We start from the raw sequence: 13,627 nt of genomic DNA on the forward strand, positions 1-13,627 counted from the left end.
CAACCCCCTTTCAGAAGCCTATTATGGAAAAAAAAAAGTAGTAATAACAAAACATTTCATATTAACATCTATTTTTATAATATTATATATTTTAATATATTATATAATATATAACATTTTTATAATATTTTATAGTACTCACTTAAATAGTCAAGATAAAACACAAAAACTCAATGCAGTCTTGCTCCCAAGAGGCCTTTCATATTATGCCAGATCCTGCAAGCATCATTTGCCATCCTCAGAGATTTCTCTGGTTTGGCAGAGAGAGTCTGGGCTCACCTCTCCCTTAAATGTGAATGGTTCAAGCCCCCATAGGTAGACAGTCCTTACCATCCTACATTCCTCATATTTGAGGCCCAGCTTGCAGGATCCCTCCTTCAGAGGCTCCCTATTCACACTCTGCATGTACCACCTCTTTAGCTCCATTAAGATTGTATGATCATCATCATCTTAGTTACTTATGAACTATCCACCTCTAACACAGTGGCTGGGAATGATTCCCTGAACTGGGCACCATACTCGCCAGGCTTGGCACTTTGGAAAATCTGTTGGATTAAACTAAGCTAAGATGAAGGAACATTGGCATATTTACCATTTCATCCCTCTTCTTTAAGGCTGGAAAATTCTTTCACTTTATCTACCAAGAAACCACAATATCTGTACCATTTTCTCTAGAGGATTTCATGACCAAGAATATAAGCTAGTTCTAAAATGGGATTTTTTTTTTGTATCTAATCCAAATAAAATTTTCAGGGACCCAGACTTTCAACTCTTTGGTGTGAGTAGGAAGAGAAACTTTAAAATCACTTTATGGCTCAGGAAACCCTAAAAGAAACACAGAGGAAAATATTCTGATAAAGCATTACCATTTCTAGAAAATTCAGACAAACTGCTATGCAACTTACAACTGTTCAACTCAAATGGAGAATGCTGCCTGAAAGTACTCATTGCTGCCTGAAAGTACTCAAAATTGAAGCAATGATACCTGATACTTACTGAGAACTCAAAGCCAAGAGTAGTCCACAGCCAAGAAACAGCAGAGCCAGGATCTGAACCCAAGAAATCTGGCCTAGGCATCTACATTTTGACCCCTACGTTATAGTGGTATAGGTTGAAGTATGTCTTCCTGCCAAAATTTGTCAATGTCCCATCAACAGTACTTCAGAATGTAACTTTATTTAGGCATAAAGTCTTCTTAAAGAGGTTATTAAGATAAAATGAAGCCCTTGGTGGAAGAAGATTGATCCAATAGGATTGGAGTCCTTGTAAGAAGAAAAAGTGACACCAGGGACATACATAGATAGCAGAAAACCCATGTGAGAACACAAAGAGAGGCTGCTGTCTCCAAGCCAAGAGGCCTCAGGAAAAGCCAAACCTGCCAACACCTTGACCTTGGACCTCCAACCTCAAGATTTTGAAAACAATCAATTTCTGATGCTTTAGCCTACCAGTGTGTGGCATTTGTTTATGGCAGCCCTAGCAAACTAATACAACTAGCAAAAGTGCCAATCTCCCTTCCAGTTAAGCTGCCAGTTACTGAAGATACTCTATCCAATTAGCAAGCAACACTTCAAGCTGCTGTTTAACACCAAAATCAAGGAAAAGATCACACACATCCCCATTTAATTGCTAATGCCCAGACACTCGTACACTGAGTAATACCTGCTAGTGTTCTTATCAGAAACACCCTTTGTCCTACTTTTATCCAGGGTACTGATAAGGACTTTCTTCCACTAAACTCAACCCTGCCTTTATCTTCCCCAACTTCTGATGAGACACCACACTGACATCTTGTAACTATTGGCCTTAGCCACAGAACAGCTTTTATCTTTCCCTCCTGGACATTGCCCTATAGTTTTACTAAGCACAAATAGGATACTGCTCTACTGAATGCACTTCAAAAATATTCTCATCTGATTGCAAAAACATACTTCGTGGTGAAAGAGTTGGTGGTTTTTCAGGCCATTCCTTGCTCCACACAGGATCCCAAACACTGATTTGCAAAGTGGAGCTGTCATCTGAGGCATTCGAGTACCAGATGATCTAATCCACCCACTACAGAGGCTCAGTGAATTTTTTACTCAAACAGAATGACTTAAAAGAGTATATACTCTTGCCTGATTCTTTCATCTTCTGAGTCATTGTCTTGTCCTTTGTCTTGAGAAGAAATGGACTATGCTACTTCCCTTAAGGAGGGAACAAAATCAGAGGTGTTTAAATCCACATTTGGGCTTCTGGACTCCTCCCTGATGTTTGGAAACTCATTTTTTTTTCTGGTACTAGGGACTGAACTCAGGACCTTGCTCTTGCCAGGCAGATGCAGTGCCACTGACCTACATCCCCAGCCCTTGGAAACTATTTTTTTTTTTTGGTACCGGGAATCGAACTCAGGTCCTTGTGCTTGTGCAGCAGGTGGCGAAACCACTGAGCTAAATCCCCGGCCCTGGAAACTATTTTTTAACAGAGGAGTTGTCATGGAGACAATGTGCTAGTCCAAGCTGCCCATGGTGAAAATGGGGGTCCTCCCAGGAGGTCTGGTGATGCTTTGAGGGTGTGGGGGTTGGGATAAGGCTGGGTAAGAGCCTAAGGGATCAGAAGGCTCTCTAGTCACCTGCATTAAATGTGCTTTCAGGACAAATGACTTACCTACAAACATCCCTCCTCTAGTTAGGATGAAAATACAAGCATTTTACATCAAACCCATAGTTTTATTATTCAGTACAGTATGACTTGACTTACTGCACACTTTCTCATACAAAGAACCAAGATTCTGGTGTATTCCAGACCCCGCACTTCATGCACTGACACAGATCTAAGTATTGTAAAACCAACCAGGGTTTATTTAGCCTGCCTTCGAAAAATATACAACTAAAGCCAGGACTCCTGTGGGTCTGGAGCAAGAGTATAAATGAAGGTCTGCCTAATTACTTTAACATGTTAATCAAGCTAGCAAGCTATCACACAATCCTCTTCCTTTAACTAATGTGGCTTTATAATAACCTGGAAGGCCAGATTCAATTCAAAATTCTCAGATTCCTCAGGGTTCTGGGTCAGACATGGAAGAGAAACCTTGGCCGGTGGAGAGTCCCTTCTTCCCCACCTGGGCTCCTTCCGTCTCCAGGAGGCCTCTTGGACACACCTGTGGACCCCCAGGCTACCTTCACAAGCTTCTCCACCACCTCAGCAAACAGTGACCTTGAGAGCAGCACCTTCCAGTAAGGTGGGTGCTGGGATATGCAGGGATCAGTCCTCTCCCTTGGCTCAGACCCTAGCAGCGAGCTTGTGCCCCCTTGGAAAGGGAATTCTGTCCAGGTTTTGGGGGGGCAGTATGGACTCTGAATGCTCATTTCCTTGTACTTGGAGATTTCTAGTCCCCCAGGAGGGTACAGCCAGGGGAAGACCAGAGCAGGCCTCTAAACCCAGGAGACAAATGTAAGACGGGTCCTTTGCCCAAGTCTAAGTGCTGCCTTATGCTAACCAAGTCTATCTTTCCTTGAAGTTTTCTGTGAGGGTGACTTAAAGATGAATAAACAAGCAGGTGGTAAGAAGAGAGAATTCTTGCCTGAGCTGACTGAAAGAAATAAGTTGAATTACTTGTGGCTATGTAGGTGGGAAATAAAATCAACAGCTGCTGCTGTCCTGGTGTGAAAGAAGAAAAAAGAAATAGTCCCTCAGCGAATGGACTGAATAGCAGTGTATAGGAGGTGTCTTAACTCCTTTCTATTTCTGAAAGACCTTTCCCGAGACACTAAAAAGCCTGATGAAGACCTAACATAGGCAGCTGGGCCCGCACAGCTGCAGCCTGGGAGCCTGGAGCCCACGCCAAGCCAGGCAAGGGTGCTTTGGTCCGCAGCAGACAGGCCTCACCAGTGGACCTCCGAGGACGGCAGCGGTAGTCCCTGGAGTCAGAAGGGAGACTGAGGGCATGGCCCTCACCCCCACAACTGGCCTGGTATCTGCTTTGCTTGTTCTCAATTAGGACAGTTTGTCAGTTTTCTGAACCTGCATTTTTAATTCTCTAAAGTGGGGATAGGGCCTGCTCGAACCACCAGCTGATGGCCCTAAGAAATCAGCGTGGCACACTGTAAACGCTACGCAATGGCCCCTCATTTAGACCTGAAACCCTGCGGGTGGAGCCACAGCTGAGCCTCAGGCAGGCGTCGGGCAGCTCCCCACTCCTACCCGCCGTCTAAGTTGTGGTTCACCGGAAGCTGTGCGCTGGGGGAAGAAGGGTAGGGGCGCCTTTAGGCAGAGGGGCAAACTGGCCCCGACGTAGGAAAGCAGAAACGTGATCAAGGGCAAAGTCCCAGTTCTTTTTAACGGGGTCGAAAGTTGCCCAAGTAGAGGCGCCAAGGACGGGCCGGCAGCCGCGAGCCCGCGGGGAGGAGGAGAACCGTGCGCTGCGTCCCGCCAGCCTGCAGACTCGGCGCGAGTCTGGGCGAGCGGAGGGGACGCCCGAGCTCTGGCTCTCAGGGAGACAGAGCCACTCACCCAGCAACAGCAGCTTGAGCTCCCGGCGCGCGTCCTTCCTGTCCCGGCGAAGCTGCCGCTCGATCTCGGCGCTGATGCGCTGCGACTCCTTCTCCTCGGCGGACAGGCAGCAGCAGCCGGCCATGGCGAGCAGCGCACCGCCGGCACGGGGTTTGGAGAGGGGCCCGAGTCCTGCGCTTACTCCCTCTGCTGGGGTCAGCTCAGGGGCGGGGGCGAATCCCCAGCGTTTAAGTGCACCCGGGATCCGGGCTCAGGCAGCCCCACAGGAAGGGCGAGCCCAGAGGTTGAGGGCGCTGCTGGCCGGGGAAGCCGCGCGCCCCCTGGCACCGGAGCGGGTACCTAGGAGAACGACGCAGTCCGCGGGGAAAAGTTGGGGCGTCGGTGCCCGGGTGAGAGTAGGCTCTCCCGGGCCTTCGGGGTCACTCAGGCGAGCAGTGAAGTTGCAGGCCCAGGGCCTGGGTGGCTCCTGTCTGGAAAGTTCCGAAAACCCCAGCAGTGACCACAGACTGAGGCGGAGTGGGAAAGTTCCTGCGGTGGCTCTAAGTAGCAGCAGGAGGCGGAGCCTCTCAAACCTTCGACCCTGGCGTCTACCCAAATTGACCCTCGGGCACCCCGAGCCGATGGCTGCTGGGGGTAAAAGGGAACAATCAAGGAGCTGAGGGGCCTCGGCCCTCCCACCTGCCTCCCTGGCTGTGGCTCCCCAGTGCCAGAAGGGCTGCTTGCCAGAGCTGCTGTAAGACCAGCACGTTCTGGCTACCAGGCCCTTTGCCCTGCCAGATCCGGCTTGCGACAGGTGACAGTTTCGCCAGCTCCCAGCCTCAGTGAAGGCGGCCGCGGCAGGCTGTAACAGGAGTGGAGCGAGGCCAAGCGTCCGACTGGGGACCCAAGACGCCAGGAGCTAGGCTGAGGTCTCTGCGTGAACCTGAAGTTGAGGCTTGGACACCACCACGCATAGTCGGAGTTCCTAGACCTGTCCCTTCTGCTTCCTGGCCTCCTAGCCCAGCTCGGGCTTGGTGAAAGCCCTTGGTCAGCTTGGCAGGCCCCGGCTTTGCGCTGGGAGAGGCAGCTGCCACCGGTTCAGTTCTAAGACAAGTCCAAGAGCGGAGGGTAAATATCCTCCGGTGCTTGCTAAACACCGGATGAGGGGCACTGGGGATGGGGCCAGTGGGAAACAGCAGCTGCTTTGCATTTTATGATGGGAAGGACTTCCGCACTTCCGCTTTGCAGAAAGGGCTGGCAGTCCTCGGCACACCTGGCAAGGTCCCTGCCCCAGCCCGGAAGCTTCATTGGCTCCTAGAACTTCGGGATCATGCTTGAGCAACCTTGATTTAAAAAAAAAAAAAAAAAAAAACAGAAAAAATTAAAACCACAGCTTTGCAACTCAAATGGCACAATAGAATGCTGATTCCAATATCTAATTTTTTTTCTCTGCATACATTTTGAGTAAAAGTAAGGAAAGCAGCCACAGCAAGGAATATTCTTTCCTTCTCAAGTTGGCATATGCTATACACACTTTTTATGGAGTTAGGCAATTAGCTAATGCTTCTGCTGTAAACAGCATAAAGTGCCTTAAGTATGAGGGGCACCTATTTTATCAATTCAAGCGTCTGAGTGGAGTAGTGTGTCTCATTATATAGAGAGCTTGGCATGGTGATGCTATCCAGCAGAAAGGTCTTATTTATTTTACAGCTTAAGAAATGTAGACAAATCAGGCATTAAAAATGAATGTGCACACATTTTTCAATGTTTGACTCTTCAGTTTTGGCCCAGGCACAAACTGACAGTAACAGTGACCCCTGCAGGGAAAGTCCTGGACATTTCTAATTTGATCCTTGGCCATTTGGGTCACCAGTTTCTCACATAGCTCTTCAGATTCATTTACAACTTGAGAATAAAACCTCTTGGTTGGGGCCGGGGATTTAGCTCAGTGGTGCCACCACCTGCCTTGCAAGCACAAGGTCCTGAGTTTGATCCCTGGTACCAAAAAAAAAAAAACAACCTCTTGGCTTCTCAAACTAACAGTTGTATGATAATTATCAGAATTTTTAAATTATTAAAACTAGAGTATATTTGAATTCCAAATTAACTGGAATAACTGATCTGTTAGGTCCTAAATTGCTAAGATTTCAAAAATTCTAAAACATAGTTTAAGGCAAATTTCGTTGCCTGGTCAACTTGGTAGCATATATCAGAAGCCTTGAAAGTGTCTAATCAAACCAATAATTCTTCCCATAAGAAATTATCAGGGAGCCGGGATTTAGCTCAGTGGCACTGCACCTGGCTGGTAAGCACAAGGTCCTGAGTTCGATCCCCAGTACTGAAAAGAAATTATCAGGATAAACCCCATGATATATGGCTAAGATTGTATTTCTAATAACAACAAAAAGAAAACACCTCAAAACACTTGAAGTTACAACAACAGGGAATAAGTCTAAAAATTATGATTTATCCATACAATGAGATATTATGTAGTCATTAAATATTGTGACTATGTGAGTGACAAGCACAGTTATGTGCCACATGAAGATATTTTGGTCAATGACATATAGCATATTGCATGATGGTTTCAGAAGATTACGTTCCTGAGTGAGGCATAGCCATCTTAATTTGTATAAATACACTCCATGATATTCCCACATCAACCAAATCGCCTATGTCACATCACTGTGTGTGAGTAACAAAGATTTGGGGAGAATACCTGAAATACATTAAGTGAAAAAAGCAAGATAGGAAAATATAGGCAGTATAATGCACATTTTATTATTATAAGAATGTTGCATTTTTAAGAAAGTACAGGGACTTACACCAAAAAGATAAATTGCTCTCAGTCATAGCTGTCGATTGACTTAATTGTCTAATAGAAAATCATTTGGGGGTAACTCATAGGTTTTAGACCTCACTGAGAGAGATAGACCAGGACAAATTGAGTGTTCATCCAACTCTAGCATTCATTTATTTCTTTGATGATCATCATACTTATCAGAAGATATTAAGAAGAGTCATAAACCTTAAGTTGTTATTAAGCATCACCTGGTGAAAACTATAAAACAGATATGATGAGTCAATTAGTTTTATACTTCTATATATTATTTCTCTTTTCCTTACCTTTAGGATCTAGGAGTAGGATACAAATAATTTTAAGTTATGAATTTATTTGAAACAACATTCCAAGAAGGAGTAGTTTTGAAAAGAGTTCTTCATAAAAGAGAATATTTGTTTTCCTAACTTATTCCAAAATGGTGCAATTCCACTCCCCTGCCCTTGCAGATTAGAGCCCAGACGAGACCTGAGTTCCATCTGCCTGCCAAGTGTGGAGCTACACGAGTGAGTTCATTGGCTGGTATTTGTCTGAACGTTCACTGAGCCTATGCCAGCCCAGATACCAGGCACTGAGGCTTCAGATAGCAAGACAATTCCACAGTTTAGATAGAAAGAGCTGTAATCTGCTACAAAGAATCAAGACAGACCCTGAAATCTAAACCATCCCCTCCTGGTTCCCAGTAAGGGCACAAAGTCACCTAAGGGCTCTCAAGGCTACACACTCAGGCAACAGACATGTCACAGATTCTCCCATCTGCTCAGCCTCATCATCACCCCCTGGAGCTCCAGACAGTGTGCCTTCTCCCCCCACAGTGCCCAGTGCATGTTGTTCCCTCTTCCAGGAGGCCATCCCTCACCCCAGACAAAGTTAGGTCCTTTCTTTTCCTACCACATCTTTTCTGAGAAACCATCTCATCTCTTCTGGGACCTATCTTTCTCTGCTGCCTGGACACCTCCTGTGTTCCTCCCTTTAAACTCTCACCCTATTACACTCTTTTCTTTCAATTCATGTATTACTCACAGGTAGAGGTTTTCTTGTGTGTGCTGCTGTCTTTAGGTTAGCACATGTTAGGGAGTTGAATAAAAAAAAACACAAGAGGAATTCATTTGAGATTAAAGAGAAGAAGTTTCTCATGGTAGAAGACAGCAAAAAACGAATAAGCAGCAAATGAATACATGATTTAGGAAGCGTGTATGAGTTGCCCTCATAGAGACAATGACTGCCCTGTGTCTAAGTCTGAATTCAGAGGGGGTGCAGAGCAGAGGGCTAGAAAGATACTGCACTCTTTTACAAATGTATCAACTTAGACTGTTAACAAGTAACAGAGTACCTATGCAACCCTGGAGATTTTCACAATGCTAAAATAGTGCTATCACCTCTGCTGCTCTATGTCAGTCAGCATTTTCCAAACTACATTTGTGACTCATTGTTGGGTTATGACCAGGATTTTTTAAAGAAAATAAAATATATAGAAAATATCAAAGAATTTTTATGCATTATTGTGTCATAAAACTTACTTCTACATATAAGTATCAATTGTCAGTGGGGCTTTGTTTGTCCATATCCCAAATAGGTTGTCTTATTGGGTAGCTTCTTTTAAAAATGGCTTGCCAATTAAACATTACCAAGTTCTCATCTCAAACAAAAAACTGAACAGAACAAACCAAAAATGGTGCCAAAGTTTATTTTAAAAAGTGAAGGTAGACGGTAAGGGAGAAACTGGCTCTGCAGAGAAAATTTAAACTGAACAAAGGAGAGGACAAATTAAACACAAAAATAAAAGTATACCTTAGGGGACACAGGGCAGGATATCGTGAAGAGACACAATAGCTAGCTCTTCATGACGTCTGCGTCCTTTGGTGCCATTCCATCTCATGGGAACCTGTGAGAACTTCTACATATGGGGTCCTGAGATTTAATTGGCCCATGTATCCTGGAATCTGGTCATACTTCCTCAACCAGCCTTGCCACACCCAGATTTTCGTTCAATTTTCTGAGTCTAACATATTCTCTTAAATTACTTAGATCCTCTCCTATTTCATGTGTAGCTGTTTCCCATCATTTCTGGCTTGGTAGGGAGAGCCAATGGACTAATAATGGATATTTAGATGAATGAGTAATAATTGTGGTGATGGCTGTTTATACTCAATATCTGTTTTCCTGAGGCAATCAACATGTCAACATGTTGCTCCAAAATATTCCCTGCCTGAAGCCCAGAAACTGTTTATTGTATAACTTCCACTGGAAAGACTAGAATTGGAGACAATGAAGTCTGCCCTCAAATACACATGACTGTGAGTAGGGAGGAATTGCTATTGTTTGCTTTTGAGCCTGACTTCTCATGAGAATTGAGGATCTCAATAATTTAAGAAACAGAAATCTTTGAGGTGAGAAGTTTGAAGATGTTTATTTTGCTTGTCCTCTTTTCATTTGTGCTGAAGTTTCCCACTCTACTTATATCATTCTCCTCATGAAGAAATCAATGTTGACAATTAGTATGTATGTACTCCTCTCTACTTTTTTATGCTTTTATAATCATATAGAAGAATGAATAGGAAATCCTTATTTTGTTTTCTCACTCAAGAACACGTTTTTGGAATCTTTTAAAGTAAACTTGTTTACCTCTGATTCTTTTCTTTTAATGGCTGCATAATATTCCATGATGTGAAAAAATTTTATATTATTCAATTTTTTCCCTTTGAGGGCATTATTTTTTTTATTCCTTGTGTTTGAATTCTAAAAACAAATCTGTAACAGCATCTCAGCATATAAATCTTCATGCTCTATTGTTTTTATTTCTATGGGTTACATTCCTAGGAATGAGACTGCTGTACGGAAGGATACATACATTTTTCATTTTAATACACGTGGCCAGATTCCTTTCCACAAAAACTAAGATAATCTCAGTTTCTGCCAAAAATATGAACCCCTATATACCTACATTCTCAACAGCAATAAATATCATTGCTCATTAACTTTTGGCAGTCTGAAGGGAAAAGACTAATATTAAAGTGTTACTTTCCTTTTCCTGATTGTTATAAATTTGTATATTGCTGAGCATTTGCATTTGCCACTCTGAATTGTCTATTCTTATCCTTTTCTCATTTTTAAAAATTGGGTCATTTATCATCTTTCAACAATCTGTAAATTCTTCAGTATGATGGATCATCTGAATTACAAACATGCAAATATATTGTTTGTCCTTTAACATTTAATGATTGAAGATTGAAGAGGCCATCAGAAAATGGAAATATATCCCCTGTTCCAGCATAGGCAGCCCCAGTGTAGTGAAAAAGGCCATACTTCCGAAACTGGAACAGGGGACATATTTCCATTTATACTTAAAAAAAAACAGCAAAAAAATACCATGTATTGACAAAAAAAAAAGACATGCATATCCGTGGAATAGAATACAGAATGCAGAAACAATTCCAAGTACATTCGACTATTATCTGATCTTTGACATAGAGGCCAAAAACTTATGCTAGAAGAAATATAGCCTCTTCAACAAATGGTGCTAGGAAAACTGGCTTTCCACATGCAGAAGACTGAGTCTATGACAATCTCTCATCACGTACTAAACTAAAATCAAAGTGGATCAAAGCAACTAGATAATGCTGCAGTGAAAATATTAGCATATTAAGACACCAAGTGGATGGGGGCAGGGAGGACCAGCTTCACTGGGCCAAGTGCTCAGGTAAAATGGCACCTGTAAAGATATGTTTATGTTGCGATGTACATGACAAGTAAAAATCAAGGTTTTCATGATCTGGAGGACTCATGAGGCCCAGAAGTGTGTTAAAGCAAAAGAACAGGTGTCACTGGAGTATATGTCCTCTTTAAGGGAGAATGTTAGAATACAGAGTTATTCAGGTAGGGAACGGCTCTAGCATATTGGACCTCACGTTCTTGAAAAAGAAGACACTGTTTTTGAGAGAAATCCTTAGGAAGATTTTAAGGAAATTATGGGCTATGTTGTGGGATTTGGGGTTTAAAAATTTTTTTTATTAGTACATATTTGTAGTACATAATGATCACATTCCTCATAGGCAGTTTGTACATGTGCATAACACATTTTAATTCTTTTTCTTAATCCCCTTTCCCAATACCCCTCGCCTCTCCCTCTAGCTCTTCCCATATGCAAAAGTTCTATCTCACTATTTCCTATTATCCCTCTTTTATTTGCTCTTTATTTATATTTTCCATTACTCATGTTAGAGAAATCATGTGATATTTGGGCATATGTGTCTGATTTATTTCACTAAATATTATAGCCTCAAGGTACATTCATTTCCTACAAATGACTCAAGTTTATTCTTCTTTATGGCAGAGTAGTACTTCATTGTGCCACATTTTACCACAGTACTACCACATTTTCTTTATCCATTCACCAATTAATAGACATATAGGCTACTTCCAAGATTTGGCTGTTGTGAGTTGTACTGCTATAAACATGAGTATGTATGTACCACTGTAATATGATGCCTTTAATTCTTTCAGAAGGACACTGAAGGAGAATAGCTGGGTTGAATGGAATTTCTATTTTTATTTTTTTGAGGAATCTCCACACTAATTTTCATAGTGGTTTTACTAGTTTGCCAGCATTTGCTGCTGTCTGATTTCTTGATAGTAGCCACTCTTTCTGAAGTAAATTAAATCTCAGTGTTGTTTTACTTTGTGTTTCTCTAATGGTGGGGGATGTTGAGCATTTCTCCATGTATTTATTGGCCATTTGTATTTCTTCTTCGGAGCAGTGATTATTCATTTCAATAGCCAGTTTTTTGACTGGGTCTTTTTTTTGGGAGTCTAACTTTTTAAATTCTTTATATATTTTAGATATTAGTCCTCTGTCTGAGGAATATCTAGAAAAAAGTTTTCCCATCTGTAAATTTTCTCTTCACTCTTTGGTTGTTTCCTTTGCTATGCAGATATGTTTAATTTATATGATTCCATTTGTTGATTCTTGGTGTTATTTCTTGTTCAAATAGAATTCTGTCCAGAAAAGTCCTTGCCTATGCCTGTTTTCAATAATTTTACCTATTTAGTTTTCCAGCAGATCAAGTGTTTCTGTCATAATATTTAGATCTTCGATCCCACTAATGTGGCCTAATAGAGATGGTGGTCCCCACCCCTACCTACTTGGTGCCATATCATGCACCTGTATTCTCATCGTAGCATTTACCTCTATCTGATTTGTCTTGTTTTCTTCCTTATTTGTTTATCATCTTCCCCAACCAAAATAAAAGATAATTTCTGAGAGAAAGTATCACGACTGTTTTATACACAATTCTATTCTTTTTTCTTTTTTTTTTTCTTTTTTTGAGATAGTCTCTTGCTTACGTAGTCCAGGCTGGCCTTGAACTCATGATGAGCCTCCTGCCCCAGCCTGCCACATGCTGGGATTGTAGCTTTGCACCACACCTGGCCACTACTGTATTTTGGGGGCCTAGGTCAGGGAGGCCTCATCATCTTAATAGTGTATATCATCAAACTATTCAGATTCCACTATCAACAGTACAGTCTTGGAAAAATTAGTTCTGTGAGATTTGTGATCTTTATATGTGCCTGTTTTATCCAAGTTCTGTAATAGGAAGGAAAGCAAAACACCCGTGAGGATCCTCAATTTGCGGACATAAGGCCCTACCTGTGTTTGCCAAGACATATTCACTGCAAGTGACAGAGACTGGATATTAGCTGTCTTGATTAAAGATGGAATTTATTGGCCCTCAGGACTGAGAAGTTCAGGATGGTCTTGGTTTTAAGTGCTGCTGGGTCCAGGTGCTCAAGTGACATCCTAATGAGGGCATCTAGTGGTCAATGAGTATTTGTTTAATTAATCAATGAATAATCATTCTTTCGTTGGATTGTTCTGGAGATTATAAGATATGCTATATCTAAATCCTTCAGTTCCTTTCCTGGAGCTAGTCAGCATGCAATAGGAGTAGATTTATCATTATTATTATTTATTATTATTATTATTATTACTCTTTTCATTCCCATCATCAAAAACTTTGTTTTCAATTCAACAGACACATTTTTGTGTTTATTGTTGTCCTGTGGGAGAACGAAGAGCTGAAACTCTTTCAGTGCAGTCATTTGGAATAATTCCAATGTCTGGTACAAACAGCAGATGGGAATTGTGTTCTGAGGCGTCCCAGCAGGGATAAAGCTGTGGACAAGTGGCCGTCTGGCCCTGATAAGGACTTATCCATTGAATCCTACTAAAACTAAATGTTAATTTAAATAACTGAGTCAAATATACAGTTTTTCACAGATCATTATAAGTGGAGCACATGTGTGATGATACTCCAAGTT

The 13,627-nt window shown here is 42.2% G+C and overlaps 1 protein-coding gene across 1 annotated transcript in view; it reads right to left on the minus strand.

The window, feature by feature from the left end:
• The window catches only part of Gna14 (G protein subunit alpha 14), a 199,796-nt gene extending 194,792 nt beyond the window's left edge, over positions 1–5,004 (minus strand). Inside the window, exon 1 of the mRNA XM_004862534.4 lies at positions 4,492–5,004. Coding sequence (XP_004862591.1) covers positions 4,492–4,615 — 124 coding nt within the window. The 5' untranslated portion in view covers positions 4,616–5,004. The remainder of the gene's footprint in view (positions 1–4,491) is intronic.
• Between the last annotated feature and the right edge of the window lie 8,623 nt (positions 5,005–13,627).

The sequence above is a fragment of the Heterocephalus glaber genome, unplaced genomic scaffold (genome assembly GCF_053883595.1).
Source record: "Heterocephalus glaber isolate CG9 unplaced genomic scaffold, H.glaber_assembly_v1.0 deba00001481, whole genome shotgun sequence".
NCBI classification, from domain to species: Eukaryota; Metazoa; Chordata; class Mammalia; order Rodentia; family Bathyergidae; genus Heterocephalus; species Heterocephalus glaber.